General features: G+C 47.4%; 1 protein-coding gene across 2 annotated transcripts in view; it reads right to left on the bottom strand.

The window, feature by feature from the left end:
- VWF (von Willebrand factor) overlaps window positions 1–14929 on the bottom strand; it is a 137777-nt gene that overhangs the window by 6306 nt on the left and 116542 nt on the right. For both annotated transcript variants that reach the window (XM_053895673.1, XM_053895674.1), the window contains exons 42-47: window positions 14246–14451; window positions 11551–11700; window positions 7145–7255; window positions 6065–6245; window positions 5301–5341; window positions 4677–4793 (exon numbers count right to left, since the gene is read on the bottom strand). In XM_053895673.1, coding sequence (XP_053751648.1) covers window positions 4677–4793; window positions 5301–5341; window positions 6065–6245; window positions 7145–7255; window positions 11551–11700; window positions 14246–14451 — 806 coding nt within the window. The remainder of the gene's footprint in view (window positions 1–4676; window positions 4794–5300; window positions 5342–6064; window positions 6246–7144; window positions 7256–11550; window positions 11701–14245; window positions 14452–14929) is intronic.

Raw genomic sequence — 14929 nt, 5'->3', positions numbered from 1 at the left:
GTTTTGCCCATTTACAATAATTTCAGTAACGAAATTATTGATATGGCTGGGTTTAAATCTACCATTATATTATTCATTTTATTTTTTTGTCTTCTCTATTATTTGTTCCATGTTTTTTTTTCCCATAGTATTTTGGTTTAATCAAGTTGTTTATTTAGAATTTCATTTTCTCTCCCCTATTGGCCTTTTAGTTGCACTTCCTCGACTACTAGTTTAGTGGTTACACAGGCTTGTCCATTTACCAAACCTCATCAAACTATATACTTTATATCTGTGCATTTTATTTTAGGTAAACTATCCCCCCACCCTGGAAAAAATAAGACTTTCTATGGCTTCCCATTGCATTTAGAATAAAACCCAATCTTCTTAGCATGTTCTACAAGGCCCCACATGGCTCCTTCCTAATTTTCTGACCTTATCTTCTACCACCATCCCCTTGCTTTTAACAATCTACCCCTGTGCATCTCCTAGGACCATGAACATGCCAACCTCCTCACTTGAGAGTCTTTGTGTATGCTATTCCCTCTCCCTGGAATGTTCTTCCCCAAATTTTGTATGACTAGCTCTTTCTCATCCTTTAGTAATCATTTCAAATCTCAATCCTCAGAGAGGATACAACATACAACATATGCACACACTCTCCATAACACTTAACACAATCTGAAAATTTTATTTGTTCTCCCTGAGAAGCATGTGAATTCCAAACTCAGTTTATGCTGTGTGTCATCGTATCCCAGCACCTGGCCCTTAGTAGGCCTCCTACACTCACTGAGACAAGTTGAGCTGGGAACTCCTTGACAGTGGCTTTAAGTGACAGCCCTTCATTATATCTGCATTGGAAAAAGCAGCAGCTTCCAGACAGCAGGATTTCACAGTCTTTGCAAAAATGCCCCCAGATTTAGCAGTCAACATAGGGCAACCACTTTTTATCTTGCAAAGTAAGAGTATTCTCAACAATGTTAATAAAACAAAAATCAAAAAGCTACCATCAGCTGCTTCATCACTGCATCAAAATTAAAGCTCTCTTAATGCTACCCACCACTCAAAAAAAAAAAAAAAAAAACAAAGGAAGAACATAATCTCACAATATTTTTAAAGAATAACTTGATTTATATGAGAAACCAACCACAATGTCATTCTTTTTCAGTCTTTTTCTCATTTTGCCTCATTTAGTGATAACCACTTAGAGATTCATTCATTTGGGCCCCGAGGTTTTCCTCATATGAATCTCTAGCCAGTCAGCTTGGAGCCTCAGACAGAAAACACGGGCTTCTCTGCAATGCCCCCTCGTGCACTGCACATGGGCTCAATGCCCCTATCAGCAGGCAAGGTTAGGAGTCGCTAAGCCTGCTCAGAATGAATTTAAGCAATTTGCTACTCATAAACCAAGCTTCTGAACTCAGTGTGTCATCAGGGATCAGGCCGTGCAGAAAGCCAGTGAGTATAGAGCTCAGCACAGCATCAGAGCTACTGGGCCCATGCCACACAGTCTTCCACACTGGGAAAGACACCGCTGGAGTCTGAGGGCATCAGTTTGTGGTTTACTGTAAGCTTTAAACTGCGTTTTCAGAAGCATACAATACCTTAAAGGTGTAGGACCAAGGTAAAGGAACAGGAAGAAAGAGAATAAACAGTATGAGTGAGTGTGGGTGGTTAGAGTCAGAAGGAGGAGATTAAACAGGGCTTAAATTAGGCAGGATTTCGTGGGAGCATAGATTTGGGTGTTTTTCTTTTCAGTGAGTGTTAGAGAAGAGACTAGGAAACACGCTCTGCTCAGCAGGCCCAAGGAGAGGAAAATGGACAAAATCTTTACAGGAGAAATGAGTAGGCAGGGGACAAAGGGAGGAGGGGACTGCTAAGTGAAGGGACGGGGCGGTGGAGACAAAACCCACACACCAGAGAGGCAGAGGGCACAACTGAGCTAAGAACAGGACAAAACAGAGGGTGTTATGGTAGGACAAAGAACAGGAAGAAAAGGAGGAGAGGGTGGAAGGTACTAGGAGAGGGGCAATGATTTTGGAGTTGGGAACAAGGGAGGGAGGTGCACAGGGAGCCTGAAAGGACCCACTTACAGGAGTAAACAAGGAAACAGACCTTCTGCATGTCCCCTGTCCTGTAAGGCATAATACAGCTGCACCAGGTAACAGGGCTTGTCCAAGCCCTGCAAGGCTTCCTGGCCATGCCAGGCAGTACTGTGTGTTCCATAGGCAGGCACATGCCATGCATCCACACATGCACACACACGCACACACACACACACACACACACACACACACACACAGAAGGGCAGTGCTGAATGGGCTTTCCCCAGAACATCCAATCAGAAGCAACTGCCTCCTCTGCCTGCCAGCCAAGTTCCCACCAGCCAGAGTCTAGTTGTGTAGGTCTGAGCAGCCACAAGTCCTGCCCCTGCCCACTCATGCCCCTAACATTGCCCTGCCTGTGTCCCATAGCACTTTCCATAAATTGCATTGGCTGCTCAAAGCCTTCTAGTCTTACCTCTTCTAACTCTTATTTCTATCTGCCAGTCTGGTCCCCATTCCCCTCCCTGGAAGGTCCTCTATTCTACATTCAACTCACTGCTCAAGGTCAGCTCATGGTCGTGCCCCTCCAACAGCCTTCTCAGTGTTCCATGTCAGGGTGACCTCTCTTCCTCATGCTTCCGTCAGGCCTTCACCTGTCAAGTTTCATGTCTACTATCCACTAGCACAAACCACCCTCTGCAGGTCTCCTTAAGGTATGAGCACCGCCCTTCCCAGGGAGGAAATGGACTCACATCTCCAGTGACACTAACACTTGAGTCTGATGTAGGCAGTTCAAGCACACCTACCTAAACTTTATTGACCACAGCTCCCCACCCTCAGGAGACCTCTCTAACCTTCATGGCAGAGGCATGTGGCAAGATCAGTTAAGGATGCTGAGGTAGAAAGGGGACAACTGAGGCAGTTTTCAGCAAAGGTTGAGAGACACGTAGAAGGAGGACTAATCTAGAAGTTCTCAACAGGGAGGAAGTGGGTACACTGCCATGGGGGATATTAGGATTTGGGAGGAAAGGAGGAAGAGTACCAAAAGGGGCCATGGATTTAAGAATACTGAAACATATGTATCTAGACTGGATTGATTCCACTGCTGGATTTCTATGTAGAGACTTTACTGTACCACCTTCTGGCCACTAGAGGGCGCTGTTAGGGAGTTAGTAGCTCCCCCTCTAGGAAGCACTGCTTCAAGACCGCACTGGTGTGGACCTCTTGCTGCGCTGATTTGTAGGTCAGTGGACATCCAAGGTGGAAGAGATGCCACAAACTCCGTGCAGCATTATTTAATTCCCTATTCAAGCCCAGATGTGTTCCAGGGGAGCTGTTACACGTACATACATACACACACCACCCAAAACCTTAGACAAGCAACTAGGATTTAACAACAGCAACAAAAAGCAAAAATATGTGCCTCGTTAGCTTCATCCTCATTGAGGCAGGAATGTTCTCTGAATCATTCTATCAGATATAGCTGTGTCTCAGGGCGCCTGGGTGGCTCAATTAAGCGTCTGACTTCAGCTCAGGCCGTGATCTCGCGGTTCACAAGTTCGAGCCCCGCATCAGGCACTGTGCTGACAGTTCAGAGCCTGGAGCCTGCTTCAGATTCTATGTGTCCCTCTCTCTGCTCGTGCCCCTCCCCCGCTCATGCTCTATCTCTCTCAAAAATAAATAAAAATATTTTTAAAAAAATAGCTGTGTCTCCTATAGACTCATTCGCTCCACATAGATTTTACTAAGCCCCTACTGAGAGTATAACTCTGTGCCAAGGGCCATGAAGAACGGTTCTACAGATGGAGAACACTCTGTATACGGGACCTGCTCCAGCGTCCTTCATCTCTACCCTCCTGATGTTTCCTCCTGCTCTGGCTGGCCACACTCCTCCTCACAGGAAGGACTCCTTCCTCCCTGGCCTCACCCCAGAGCCTGCCTGCTCCCTTGCACAGTTGAGGGAGGAAGCCTTCCACTTGCACTGCCTGAAAGTGCTATTACTCTATTCTGTGCCTCTGGCTCACAAGAAGCTCATCTGACTCACTGTGTTTTTGAACAAAGCAGGAGCCCCCAGCACAGACGGCAGTTTGAGGAAGAAGCATTAGGTCTAGATCCGTGAGGTGGGGCTGGGTCACAGTGAAGACAAGGAAATGCCGGTTTTCATCTGGCTAACTAGAAATGATTCCACTTCTCAGAATCCACCCTCGGAGGGATTCAGAGTGTGCATAGTCATTGTGACCTGGCAGAAACAGGGTGAAATATTTTCAGCCAATTATGCCCAATATTTTCAGCCAATTATGCCCAATAATGAAGGTACAGGATGACGTACATCCGTTTTAAGGAATACTGTATAGAATTTTTCATTTAGTGTCTGATAACTGTTGAATAATTTTTAATGTTTTCAAAGAATGGCAATGATGGCTTCTTAAAATGTTGTGTAAAAAAATAATAAAGAACTGTAAATATGGCATCATAAGTCTTGCAAATATTGTGTTTGCTTAAATTTCCAAAACTAGACTCTTCATTATAGTTGTCAAATATTGTCCATAGTCAGAAAATAACAAAAGCTTTATATACAGACTCCAGTAAGGTCCCTTTGCTTGGGTCCCACAAGTACCCAGGCCATCGCCCGGAGCCTGACAGCCCTCTTACCAGGGGGCAGGCCTCACAGGTGGTCTTCCTGCACTCCAGCTTGAATCCAGAGACGGGCCCCACCTGGATGGTGCAGTGGCAGGTCGTGCACACGTCAATCATCAGACTTTTCCCAGGCTGAAACCAGAGGCACCAGGATCAGGCTCCCCAGCACACCGACCCCCCGCCCCTGACCCTCCCATTCACTTCAGCTATCTGCCTTAGGAGAGGGGGCCCGGCTGCCTACACAAGATGAGCCATTGCCCTGATGCTCCTCCTGGGTCCAGGGACCCACTCCATTCCTGCCTTCCACCTCAAGTATGGTGACGGTAAGTCAGAGATTTTATGCCAGAAAGTGAGCCTGAGCAGTGAGAGAGGGAGATGGATTGAAATGTGTGTGATGCCATCAGAGCACTTCTCTGCACACAGAAGAGATGCTCAGGAGCCCGAGTGGGGGCCGGAAGGTGAGGCCCTACAGAGTCAGCAAGATGGCGGGAGCCTGGCAGCCGGATGCCCTGGAAGCCCTGGAAGCAATGGAAAGTGGGGGATAGGACTCCCTGCTTCCTTTTATTTCCACTTCAAATGACTGAGCTGCCCATCCTTCCCATGGCACCCATACAACTTGCCCTGGTGAAGAAGGCTCACCCCAATGATGGTGCCATTGAGCATGCAGGCCTCCAGTGGCTCTGGGGGAGAGAGAAAGGTGCAGGGTTGATCCCCTCAGGGTCTTCTCCTCCCCATCTGCGCCCCTCTCCTCCATCTGCAGTCCCTCTCACCACCCCACCCCAGGCGCTATGGGTCCCACAGTAGCCTTACTCCTCTCAGGCCTGCAGAGGAAGGGCAGGCTGCCTGTGTCCTACCACGCCGCCCACAGTAAGAAGATCCTCTCCCTCCTCAGCCTCAAGGGGACAACCTTTTTAAATGGTTCACACTTTAAGTGTGAGTGGGAGGGCACCTGGGCTTCTGAAAGAATGAAACTCTACTCTGGAAACTTTAAGTCCCAAGCTCAAACCACACAAAGAATTCAGAGCAGGTGGTAGAGAGAGATGCTATTTTGTTTGTTGGTGGAGTTGGGGGTGGGAAGTTGGAACACCTTTCCCCAGCAGAGGCAATACAGCGGATGCTTGAGAAGCCTGGGTTTGGCAGCTCTACCACTACTAACACACACAAAATAAATGGAGGCAAATAAATGGAGGTGGAATGATATAAATCTACCACTGGGCACAGTGATGACCTTTAGGAAACTATAATATTTCTCTCATCGTATTTGCTTTCCCACAAAAGCATTACGAACAGATACGAGGAGTTTGATCCTGCCCATTTCCCCGAGTTGCTGAAAAGACAAAGAATTCAGGAGTCCTTAATGGAAAGAGAGGCTTGGAGGTGGGGCCCCTGGACGCACGCCTTACCGCAGTGACAGGTGGGGCAACACTCTGACGCCTTACAACTCAGCTGGAAGCCCACAGGGCAGGTAGGGATGTCCAGCTGGGGGCAGGAGACATTTCTCTGTTGCACAAAGACCTCTTCCTTCACTCGGACACACTCATTGATGAGGCAGGGGTTGTCAGGGGAGGCCCAGTGAGAGCCAACCTGTGGTTAGAACATTAGACTTGAGCAAGGTTGGGCTGAGGGCCCAGTGGGGTGTGCTGTTCTCTCAGGGAGCGGATCTGGGCTCTGGGGGTGAGCCCCAGCTTAATATGTAAATCCCACCCACAGGGTAAGGCCCACAGAGGGAGTGAATGGGGCTCATCCCACGTCTTTCAATAAGTCTAGGTCAAAGTCATCCTAAGATCCTAGCTCAGAGCCATGTGTTCTACAGACACAGTCTTCAGCACTGAGTGAGCCCCTTAGGGAAGCCTGGGGACACTCTCCTCCACCCTCAGCCCTGGATGTGAGCTGAGCTCAGAGGCTCTAGGGCACTCTGACCAAGAAGCAGCAGCATGGGTTGACTCAGAGGGGATGTGAAAGGGAAACTCCACTCATTTCCTAGCCAGGAGCTACTTCCCACTTACTCCTACAGGGAGAAAGCAAGAGACTAGGGATGCTAGCATCTGGCCCCTACAGCCCAGCAATCTGTCCCTGGGGCTTCCAGGCCTGTAGATGAGTGGCCCGACTCGTGGCAGAACAGTACTTATAGCCTGTGGAGCTTTGGAGGGCCCACAACACATGCAGGATGGTGAGGCCATCCCATACCAACCACTTGGGGGAAGCTGACCTCAGATCCCCAGGTAAACAGGAGGACACGAATCCCCAAGGAGTTCACAGAACTCTTAGGGAAGGAACTGGGCCTCTCCCCAAATCCACCAAATGGGAAGTCTAAGGCAATCTCAACTATTCCTAAGGGGAAAGTAATCCCAGCCGACATCTGGATAATACCACAGCCAGATGCAACTCCCTATGGGGAAACCAAAAGGCGGAGAATTCAGCACTGGACCACAGAATGGACAACCAAGCTGGTAAGGCACTACCAGCCTGGGCCCCAGACCTACATTCCTCCAGTGAGACTGGAAGTCCCCCCGCAGTGAACCAGTCACCACTTCACAGGCAGTTGGCAAACACCTTCCACAGCACTCGTCTTCATGGAGGACATAAGTGAAGCCCTGGAAAAATACAAAGAACAGCGAGTAAGGACAGCCCAGCAGCAAAAACACAGGTGCTCTTATCTATTCTGTATGTGCACTGAGCCCTGGGGATTTACAGACCAGTTGGAGTGAACATATTCATCTCTGTCATCCACAGCCTCAGGATCATGCTAAGAAGTGGGTAAGAGGCACCAACCACTGAGTCACTAAGCTAGGTCTTATACCAGCTGAAGATACATAACCATGCCCTCTGAAAGCTTCCAATTTCAAACCAAGATGCAGTCCACAGGAGTATTAAAGACAGTCCAAAATCCACTCAGCAGCAGCCACCTGGCCTGATCTTTATCATGGCCAACTCCAGGGCCCCTCATTTACTGGAGGGAATGGTCAGGATGCCTGGGATCTAGTCTCCGCTGTAACAGAGATAATTACCTATACAAGACGAGCACATTGATCCCAAGAACTCTCACCAACATACAGAGTTGGGTTTCCCCTGGCCATTGCTTGATATTACCTAGCAGCTTATGGGGCCCAGTAAGATAAGAAAGTGCACAGATTGACCTTTCCCAGAAAGGAGAGACCAGTGTCTCTCCAGGGAGACCAGTGTCCTGCAGTCTGCCAGCACATCTTAATGGCCAAAGCATTAGGAACTTGGACTGAAATCTTCTGAAACTCCAAAGCCATATACAAAGAACAGGCAAATCACCGATACGTGTGTTTGTCCCGGGAGCCAAGGAAAGAGAACCCAGGACCACGCTTCATTTTGGAGCTCTGTCCTTGAAAGACAAGGAATGACAGCAGCTGTCCAGGGTGGGTGTGGATGCCCAGCCTGCTCTGCTCCACAGGCACACTCATGATGAGCAGGGCCAAGTCAGAAAATGCACACAACGCCGGTGCCTCTCTCTGGGGGAACTCGGGCACTCCAGAGACTTGGCTCAACTTTACACCATCTGCACAGGACCTACTTACATCCCCACCTGCGTCATAGCAGTGCCCACGGAGCTGTCCCCAGTCCTTTATCAGCTGGGATTCTAGACGTTCACGGGGCATCTATGACGTACTAGATACTCTGGAGGAGCCAACAAATTAGGGCGATACAATCTAGACACCATCCACTACAAGCAGAATACACAAAGTGCTGTGAAAGAAACAAAGCCTCAAGGGAGCACAGAAGACAGTCATTAATCCCTTTAGGGACTCAAGTCACTCTTGTGTGCCTCCCTCAGAGTGCTGAGTCATGTGGATTTGCATAATCTTCCTGTTTGCTGCTGCCCTCCTCACCTGCAAACGTGGTCATCAGTATGTTAGCTGACTCCCAGACCAGAGGCCTTGTTCTCAAAACCCCACCCCCTTCTTGCACCATGCCACCAAATTTCCTGGCTGCCATCTTTCTAAGATTCCCACCACACCTCCAACATCCCCATTTCTTGCTGAGCAACTGGGGTTCAGCCTATATATGTCATCTCTCCTTCTTTTCCCATACTCCTCCGAATCCTATGGCTTATATCTGCTCAAAAGGTACATCTCACACCCTTCTTACTCTTCTCCAGCCTGTTTGCACTGGTTCCCCAACTAAGAATGAAACTAATTTGGGGCACCTGGGTGGCTTAGTCAGTTAAGCATCCTACTTCGGCTCCAGTCATGATCTCATAGTTGGTGGGTTTGGGCCCCATGTTGGGCTCTGTGCCGACAGCCTGGAGCCTGCTTTGAATTCTGTGTCTCCTCTCTCTCTCTCTCTCTCTCTCTCTGCCCCTCCGCCACTCATGCTCGTCTCTCTCACTCAAAAATAAACATTTTTTTAAAGTATAAAAAAAGAATGGAACTAATTTTTTGAGGAACCTCCATACTGTTTTCCAAGTGGCTGCACCAGTTAGCATTCCCACCATCAGTGCAAAAGTTCCCCTTTCTCTGCATCCTCGCCAACATCTGTTGTTTCCTGAGTCGTTAATGTTAGCCATTCTGACAGGTGTCAGGCAGTATCTCTTTGTGGTTTTGATTTGTATCTCCCTGATGATGAGTGATGTCGAGTATCTTTTCATGTGTATCTGGATGTCTTCTTTGGAAAAATGTCTATTCACGTCTTCTGCCCATTTCTTCACTGGTTATTTGTTTTCTGGGTAATGGGCACTAAGAAGGGCACTTTTGGGGATAAGCACTGGGTATCATATGTAAGAGATGAATCACTGGGTTCTACTCCTGACACCAAGACTACACTGTATGTTAACTGACTTGAATTTAAATTTAAAAAAAAAAAAAAAAAGAATGGAATTAAGTGCATCTACTATCCACCCAATCTGAAGACAGATATGTCCCTGAAAGTAAATTCCCAATTTATTTAGCATCCCAATCCTTTCTTTTTAAGTTTTTATTTATTTATTTTGAGAGAGGGAGCGCACGCGCGCGCGAGTGCACGAGCCTGACATTGGGCTCCAACTCACAAACCCTGAGATTATGACCAGAGCCAAAATCAAGAGCTGGATGTTTAACTGACTGAGCCACCCAGGCACCCCTAACAGCCCAACCCTTGAAGCACAATTGCCATAGCTAAAATGGGAGGTGGGAGGCCTGGAGTTCCGGTGCTTTGTCTCTTTGCTGGATCGAACTGGCTCTTGCATCGCTGGTGTTGCCAAGATACTGGCCTAACAGCGATGCAGGCCAGGAGTCAGGACACTCTACTGGCTTCAAAGGGCTGTAAACTACCTGCAACTTCATTCCTTGTACTAGCCCCCTGCTTCCTATCTGGCAAGTGGTAAGAACAACCCTACCTCTTCTTCCTTCTGGAGGAGAATCATGAGGGTAAATAAAATATAATGCATTGTATTTAGTCCCTCAGAACACAGCTCCTAAAGCCACAATTTAGTCTGATTCTGGAGGTGCTCCCAGTTTCATTGTCCCATAATGTGTCTACACAGATTGCTGATTTTTCAGACCACATTTATAATTTGCAGTACAGAAAACATGATCACTGCTGTCCCAATTCAGTTTTTAATTCTTCTTGCAGTAGCCGGCCCCTAAGGCTCCTGTGTGTTGTGGGGCACTCTATTCTTGCCAGTTAAGACTGGTCAGACCCTACAAAAAAGGGAGCAATGGTTGTGCAGGGAGAATTGTGGGTAAAATTCTGGTTTAGGGCCATTATCATCATCATCATCATCATCCCTTTAATGTTATCTGGAGATGATGATGACAAAAAAGCAGACAAGTGCATATATCCTGTGCTTGTCTTCACAACAGCAATGAGGCTAATGCTCTTGATGCTGGTTTGGAAGTGCGTGGTGTGATGATGGAAGGGAGGACCCAAGTGCGAATCCCAAAGTGGGAGAGTTTCCTCATCTGTCTGCCTCTACCTGCCTTGCTGGTACTGAGGAGGAGCGGAGCTGCGAGGCACCCTTGGGAGAGGATGATGCGGTGGTATCCAGGTGTGTCCACTGGGAACGCTAAGTTTTGGAAACCCATCAGTCTCCATCTCCTCCCACAGGCCATGAAAGGGGATGGAAACAACCTGCAAGAGAGTGCTGCTGGGGCGCCCGGGTGGCTCAGTCGGTTGAGCGTCCGACTTTGGCTCAGGTCATGATCTTGTGGTTCATGAGTTCAGGCCCTGCGTCGGGCTCTACACGGATAATCTCAGAGCCTGGAGCCTGCTTCAGATTCTGTGTCTCCCTCTCTCTCTCTGCCCTCCCTTGCTCATGCTCTGTCTCTCTTGCTCTTGAAAATAAAATAAAAAAATTTTTTAAAGTAAAGTAAGAGAGTGCTGCTTAGAGGTCATTTTGATAAAACCAGCACCCAATATGTTTTGTGTATCAGCAGGGGGTTTTGACTGCAAAGAACAGAAGCCACTCAAGCTAGCTAAAATGAAAGCAGGTTTATGGGAAAGGCAGGGAATCTCTCAGAAATGAAACGCAGGAGATGAAAGCAGGCACAGTGGTCATACAGTGTTTCTCTCCATTTGTCCCATGAGCCCCCGTCTCTGCTTCTCTCTGCCCATCAGTTCCAGCTCCTCATTGCCCGCAGGCTGCCTATGGGAGGAAGTTTTGCTTTCTCATAAATTTTGATTGCACGTGTCTTTATTGAGTCTGGCTGCAGCTCAACATGGCTCTGTAGGTCCAGGGTTCATCCCTGTCTAATCTGACTTATTCAGTGTTTGTTTTCCATAGATTAACTTCTCAGAAAGAAAACTGATGGGCTCAGCTCAGCCTATGAATTGGGTCCTCTGTCCAATTAGTAAAGGGGTTTTCTTGCTCCTTTCTGGGATCCCCCCGCCCCTACCTCCCACCCTGATTGCTCCTGGCAATGCCCAGCCCCTCTGCGCCCCTTACCGACCGGCAGTTGTCCTCACAGGGCTTCTGGGAGCACTGGGCCACGCGCAGACCCATCACAGCATCTTCCATGTCGGTGCAGGTGCACACATCACAGCCCTCCTCCCAGAACTGGCCCACAGGGTAGATGGTGCCTCGGTGGACACACACCTGCAGACACAAGGCTTCTGTGAGCAAGCTCGTTCCATTCGTTCAAACAAGAGGTTAGTAAGCACCTGCTATATATTGGAAGGTGCCGTAGGTGCTAAAAACAGCAATATATAAAGCCAACATGGTCTCTGCCCACCTGGAGGGATGTTTTTCAAGTACGTTTCCTCTTCCCTTCCCTGCCCACCAGTCTTAGAGAGCCATGGCTGGCATACCCTGGGAGGGGCCCCTGATGGGTCCTTCTTGGACCACAGGCTCAGAAATAACTCACTGGCTGCCTTAATCCAGTTTTATCACTGCCTTAACTGCATTTCATTCCCTCCCATGTCGCGCAGAAAACTGTTCCCTAATCCTCAGACCTAGTAAAGTCGTTGGACTTAGCACCCATCCGCACATAGTCCTCTGTTCCCATCAGGAGTGGACTGGAGGTGAGTGGAGGCTATGAATGGGTATTCCCTTGAGGCCCGCACATAACAAGGAGGCACAGAGAATGGGAATACGTTTGAGAGACGAGGGATCCTGCTCGGAAGAACTATAGGCTACAGAAGGGATGTGGGAAATGAAATTACAAAGGTAGATTGGTATCAGAATATGTAAAGCCTGGGATGTACATGCTACACAGTACTCAGACTTTACTCTGTAGGAATGAGGCACTAAGGAATCATGACATTTAATGACAGTTTTGACATTAATCCCAAGTCTTCCCTTTGAAGCCATGAACAGGTCTCCACCCTCATTCATACATAACCGTACAAGTATTTATAAGCCCTTGTCCTTTAGCTACTCTGTCTTCCAGCTTGTGTATAATGAACTTACGGAATGGAACCCCTGATTCTTCTGTCAAGAAGCCTGCTGGAAAATGTTACCACCCAAAAATTCACTTCCAGGAATCTATCTCAAAAGATGCAATGCCCAAAATACAAAATGACAGGTGCTCAAGGCTATTTGTTACAGCATTATTAGTAAATATGTTACTCTGCCATGGTATTTCGTATAACAAAATAGCAAACCAAAAAGGAAGTAAATGCAGGGGCGCCTGGGTGGCTTGGTCAGTTAAGCGTCTGACTTCGGCTCAGGTCATGATCTCAAGGTCCGTGAGTTCAAGCCCCGCATCAGGCTCTGTGCTGACCGCTCAGAGCCTGGAGCCTGTTTCAGATTCTGTGTCTCCCTCTCTCTCTGACCCTCCCCCATTCATGCTCTGTCTCTCTCTGTCTCAAAAATAAATAAATGTTAAAAAAAAAAAAGGAAGTAAATGCAACCCCTAAAAATGGAAAACACGCTGAAATATCTGATTAACTAGATATTTCCACTAGAGCAGTGGGAAAATCACACAAGGGAAATAATTATTTCAAATAACTTTAAAACCCAGTATTCTGACCATATATCCCTGATAGGCTATATTCCTATGATAAAGAACGTGTTAGCAATAATATTGGCATTGTTATTTTTGAGATTATTATAGGCATATTGTAACAGAAAGCAAGTAAGTAATTATGTTAATTATGCTAGGAAACCACAACTTAGAAGTGGTACAAGTATAAATCGAAGAAGTTAAGTAAAACCTTAGAATAGAATTGGAATCCAAAATATCATAATGAATGCATGAGTTTCATCCTCTTTAAAAATACATTACCACGCTCTATTCACCAAAAAGTATGGAGGCAATGACACCCTGCAAGCAGTAAGCATCCAGGGAAAGATAATTGAGGCCTCTCTTTGGCATTCATTCTGGGACTCGCCCTTAATAATCCAGCCACTGCTACTATGCCCAGGTCTCCCTGTGACAATTCTGGCTCATGATAGCTCATCTTGGTGGATCTGTCCCCATAATACTGCCATTTGCATTTAATAGCTGTACCATCCCTTGACACTTTATTGTATTCCGTTTCTGGACTGTTGTCTTCCATATGCTAGCAAGATCATAAGAGATCATAAGAGAGTCTTACATTTCTCCCATAACACCTAACAAAGCACCAGCTTTGATAGAACATAGTTGTTGCTCGGTAAATATTGGATGGATGGATGGATGGATGGATGGATGGATGGATGGATGAAGGATGGATGGATGGATGGGTGAATGGAAGGATGGATGGAAGGATGGATGGATGGATGGATGGATGGATGGAGGGAAGGAGGGAGGGAGTGAAGGGAAGAAAGGAGGGAGGAAGGAAGGAAAGACTGGTAGACGGATGGTCACATAAATGAATTGATAGCAATTAACAAATAAGTAAACTATACCTAGTCCCTAAATAATTCATGCAATCATATTATTTCCTTAGCTAACCTATAAAATAAGCTCTTTAAAGATAGGGTCCATGTCCTATACCTTGCTTGTAACCTTAGCACCTCGTCATGCTGAGAACATTCTAGGTTCTCTATAAATATCTCCCAAACTAATTAAATGTCTGTTTAGACTGTGATGCAATGCTGGCAGTTCCCCCTCTATTAAAGTGCTCAGTTTGGGCAGGAAAGGAGGCTCAGGTAGGCAAACGTTTCCTAAGGAACAAGTGTTTGGCCATCTTCCCAGCCAGAACTCAGTGGCCCCTACCTTGTCAGGGAAGCAGGTTGTCGTGGTGCAGCCACAGTCATTGGTGACAGTGGAGGCCAGGTACCCCAGTGGGCAGCTCACCGTGGAATTGACGCAGCTGCAAGCACACTCATACTCATCACAGCACTGGGTCTTCCGAAGGGTCGGCGTCCGGTGTGGGGGGCAAGAGGGCGGGGACTCCCTTCTGCACTCGTCCTTCCTGCAGGCTGAGTGATGGGCACAAGGTGAGGCTCCAGTCCCACACGGGGCAGTACACTCAGCCAGGGGTCCTAAGTATTTGAGCTATCATAGAAGATCCCGGGGAACTCCAGATTAATCAGAAACTAAATCCCAGCCCAGGGACTATAAGATGTTCCATCATACCAAAAAGCAGTTAGTCTGCAGAAAAAATAGGAACATTAATCAAAAGGAGAAATGTGAAGCTAGGAATTCTAATGGAGGAGAAGTAGAGGCTGCTTGGTCTCCACTCCATAAAGAAGTAGGGTCCTTCCAGCTTTTGATTCTCAGAGACAGCAGACATTGAGTCTCCAAGACCCAGACAGGCGTGGGCACACCATGCACTGGTAAGCATTCTTTTTTTTTTAATGTTTATTTATTCATTTTTGAGAGGGGGGCAGAGAGAGAGGGAGAGAGAATCCCAAGAAGGTTCCATGCTATCAGCACAGAGCCCAACGCAGGCCTTGA

Source organism: Panthera pardus, unplaced genomic scaffold (genome assembly GCF_024362965.1).
Source record: "Panthera pardus isolate Hobbes unplaced genomic scaffold, ASM2436296v1 HiC_scaffold_6, whole genome shotgun sequence".
Classification (NCBI taxonomy): Eukaryota; Metazoa; Chordata; class Mammalia; order Carnivora; family Felidae; genus Panthera; species Panthera pardus.
This window is presented reverse-complemented; position numbering and strand designations above follow the sequence as displayed.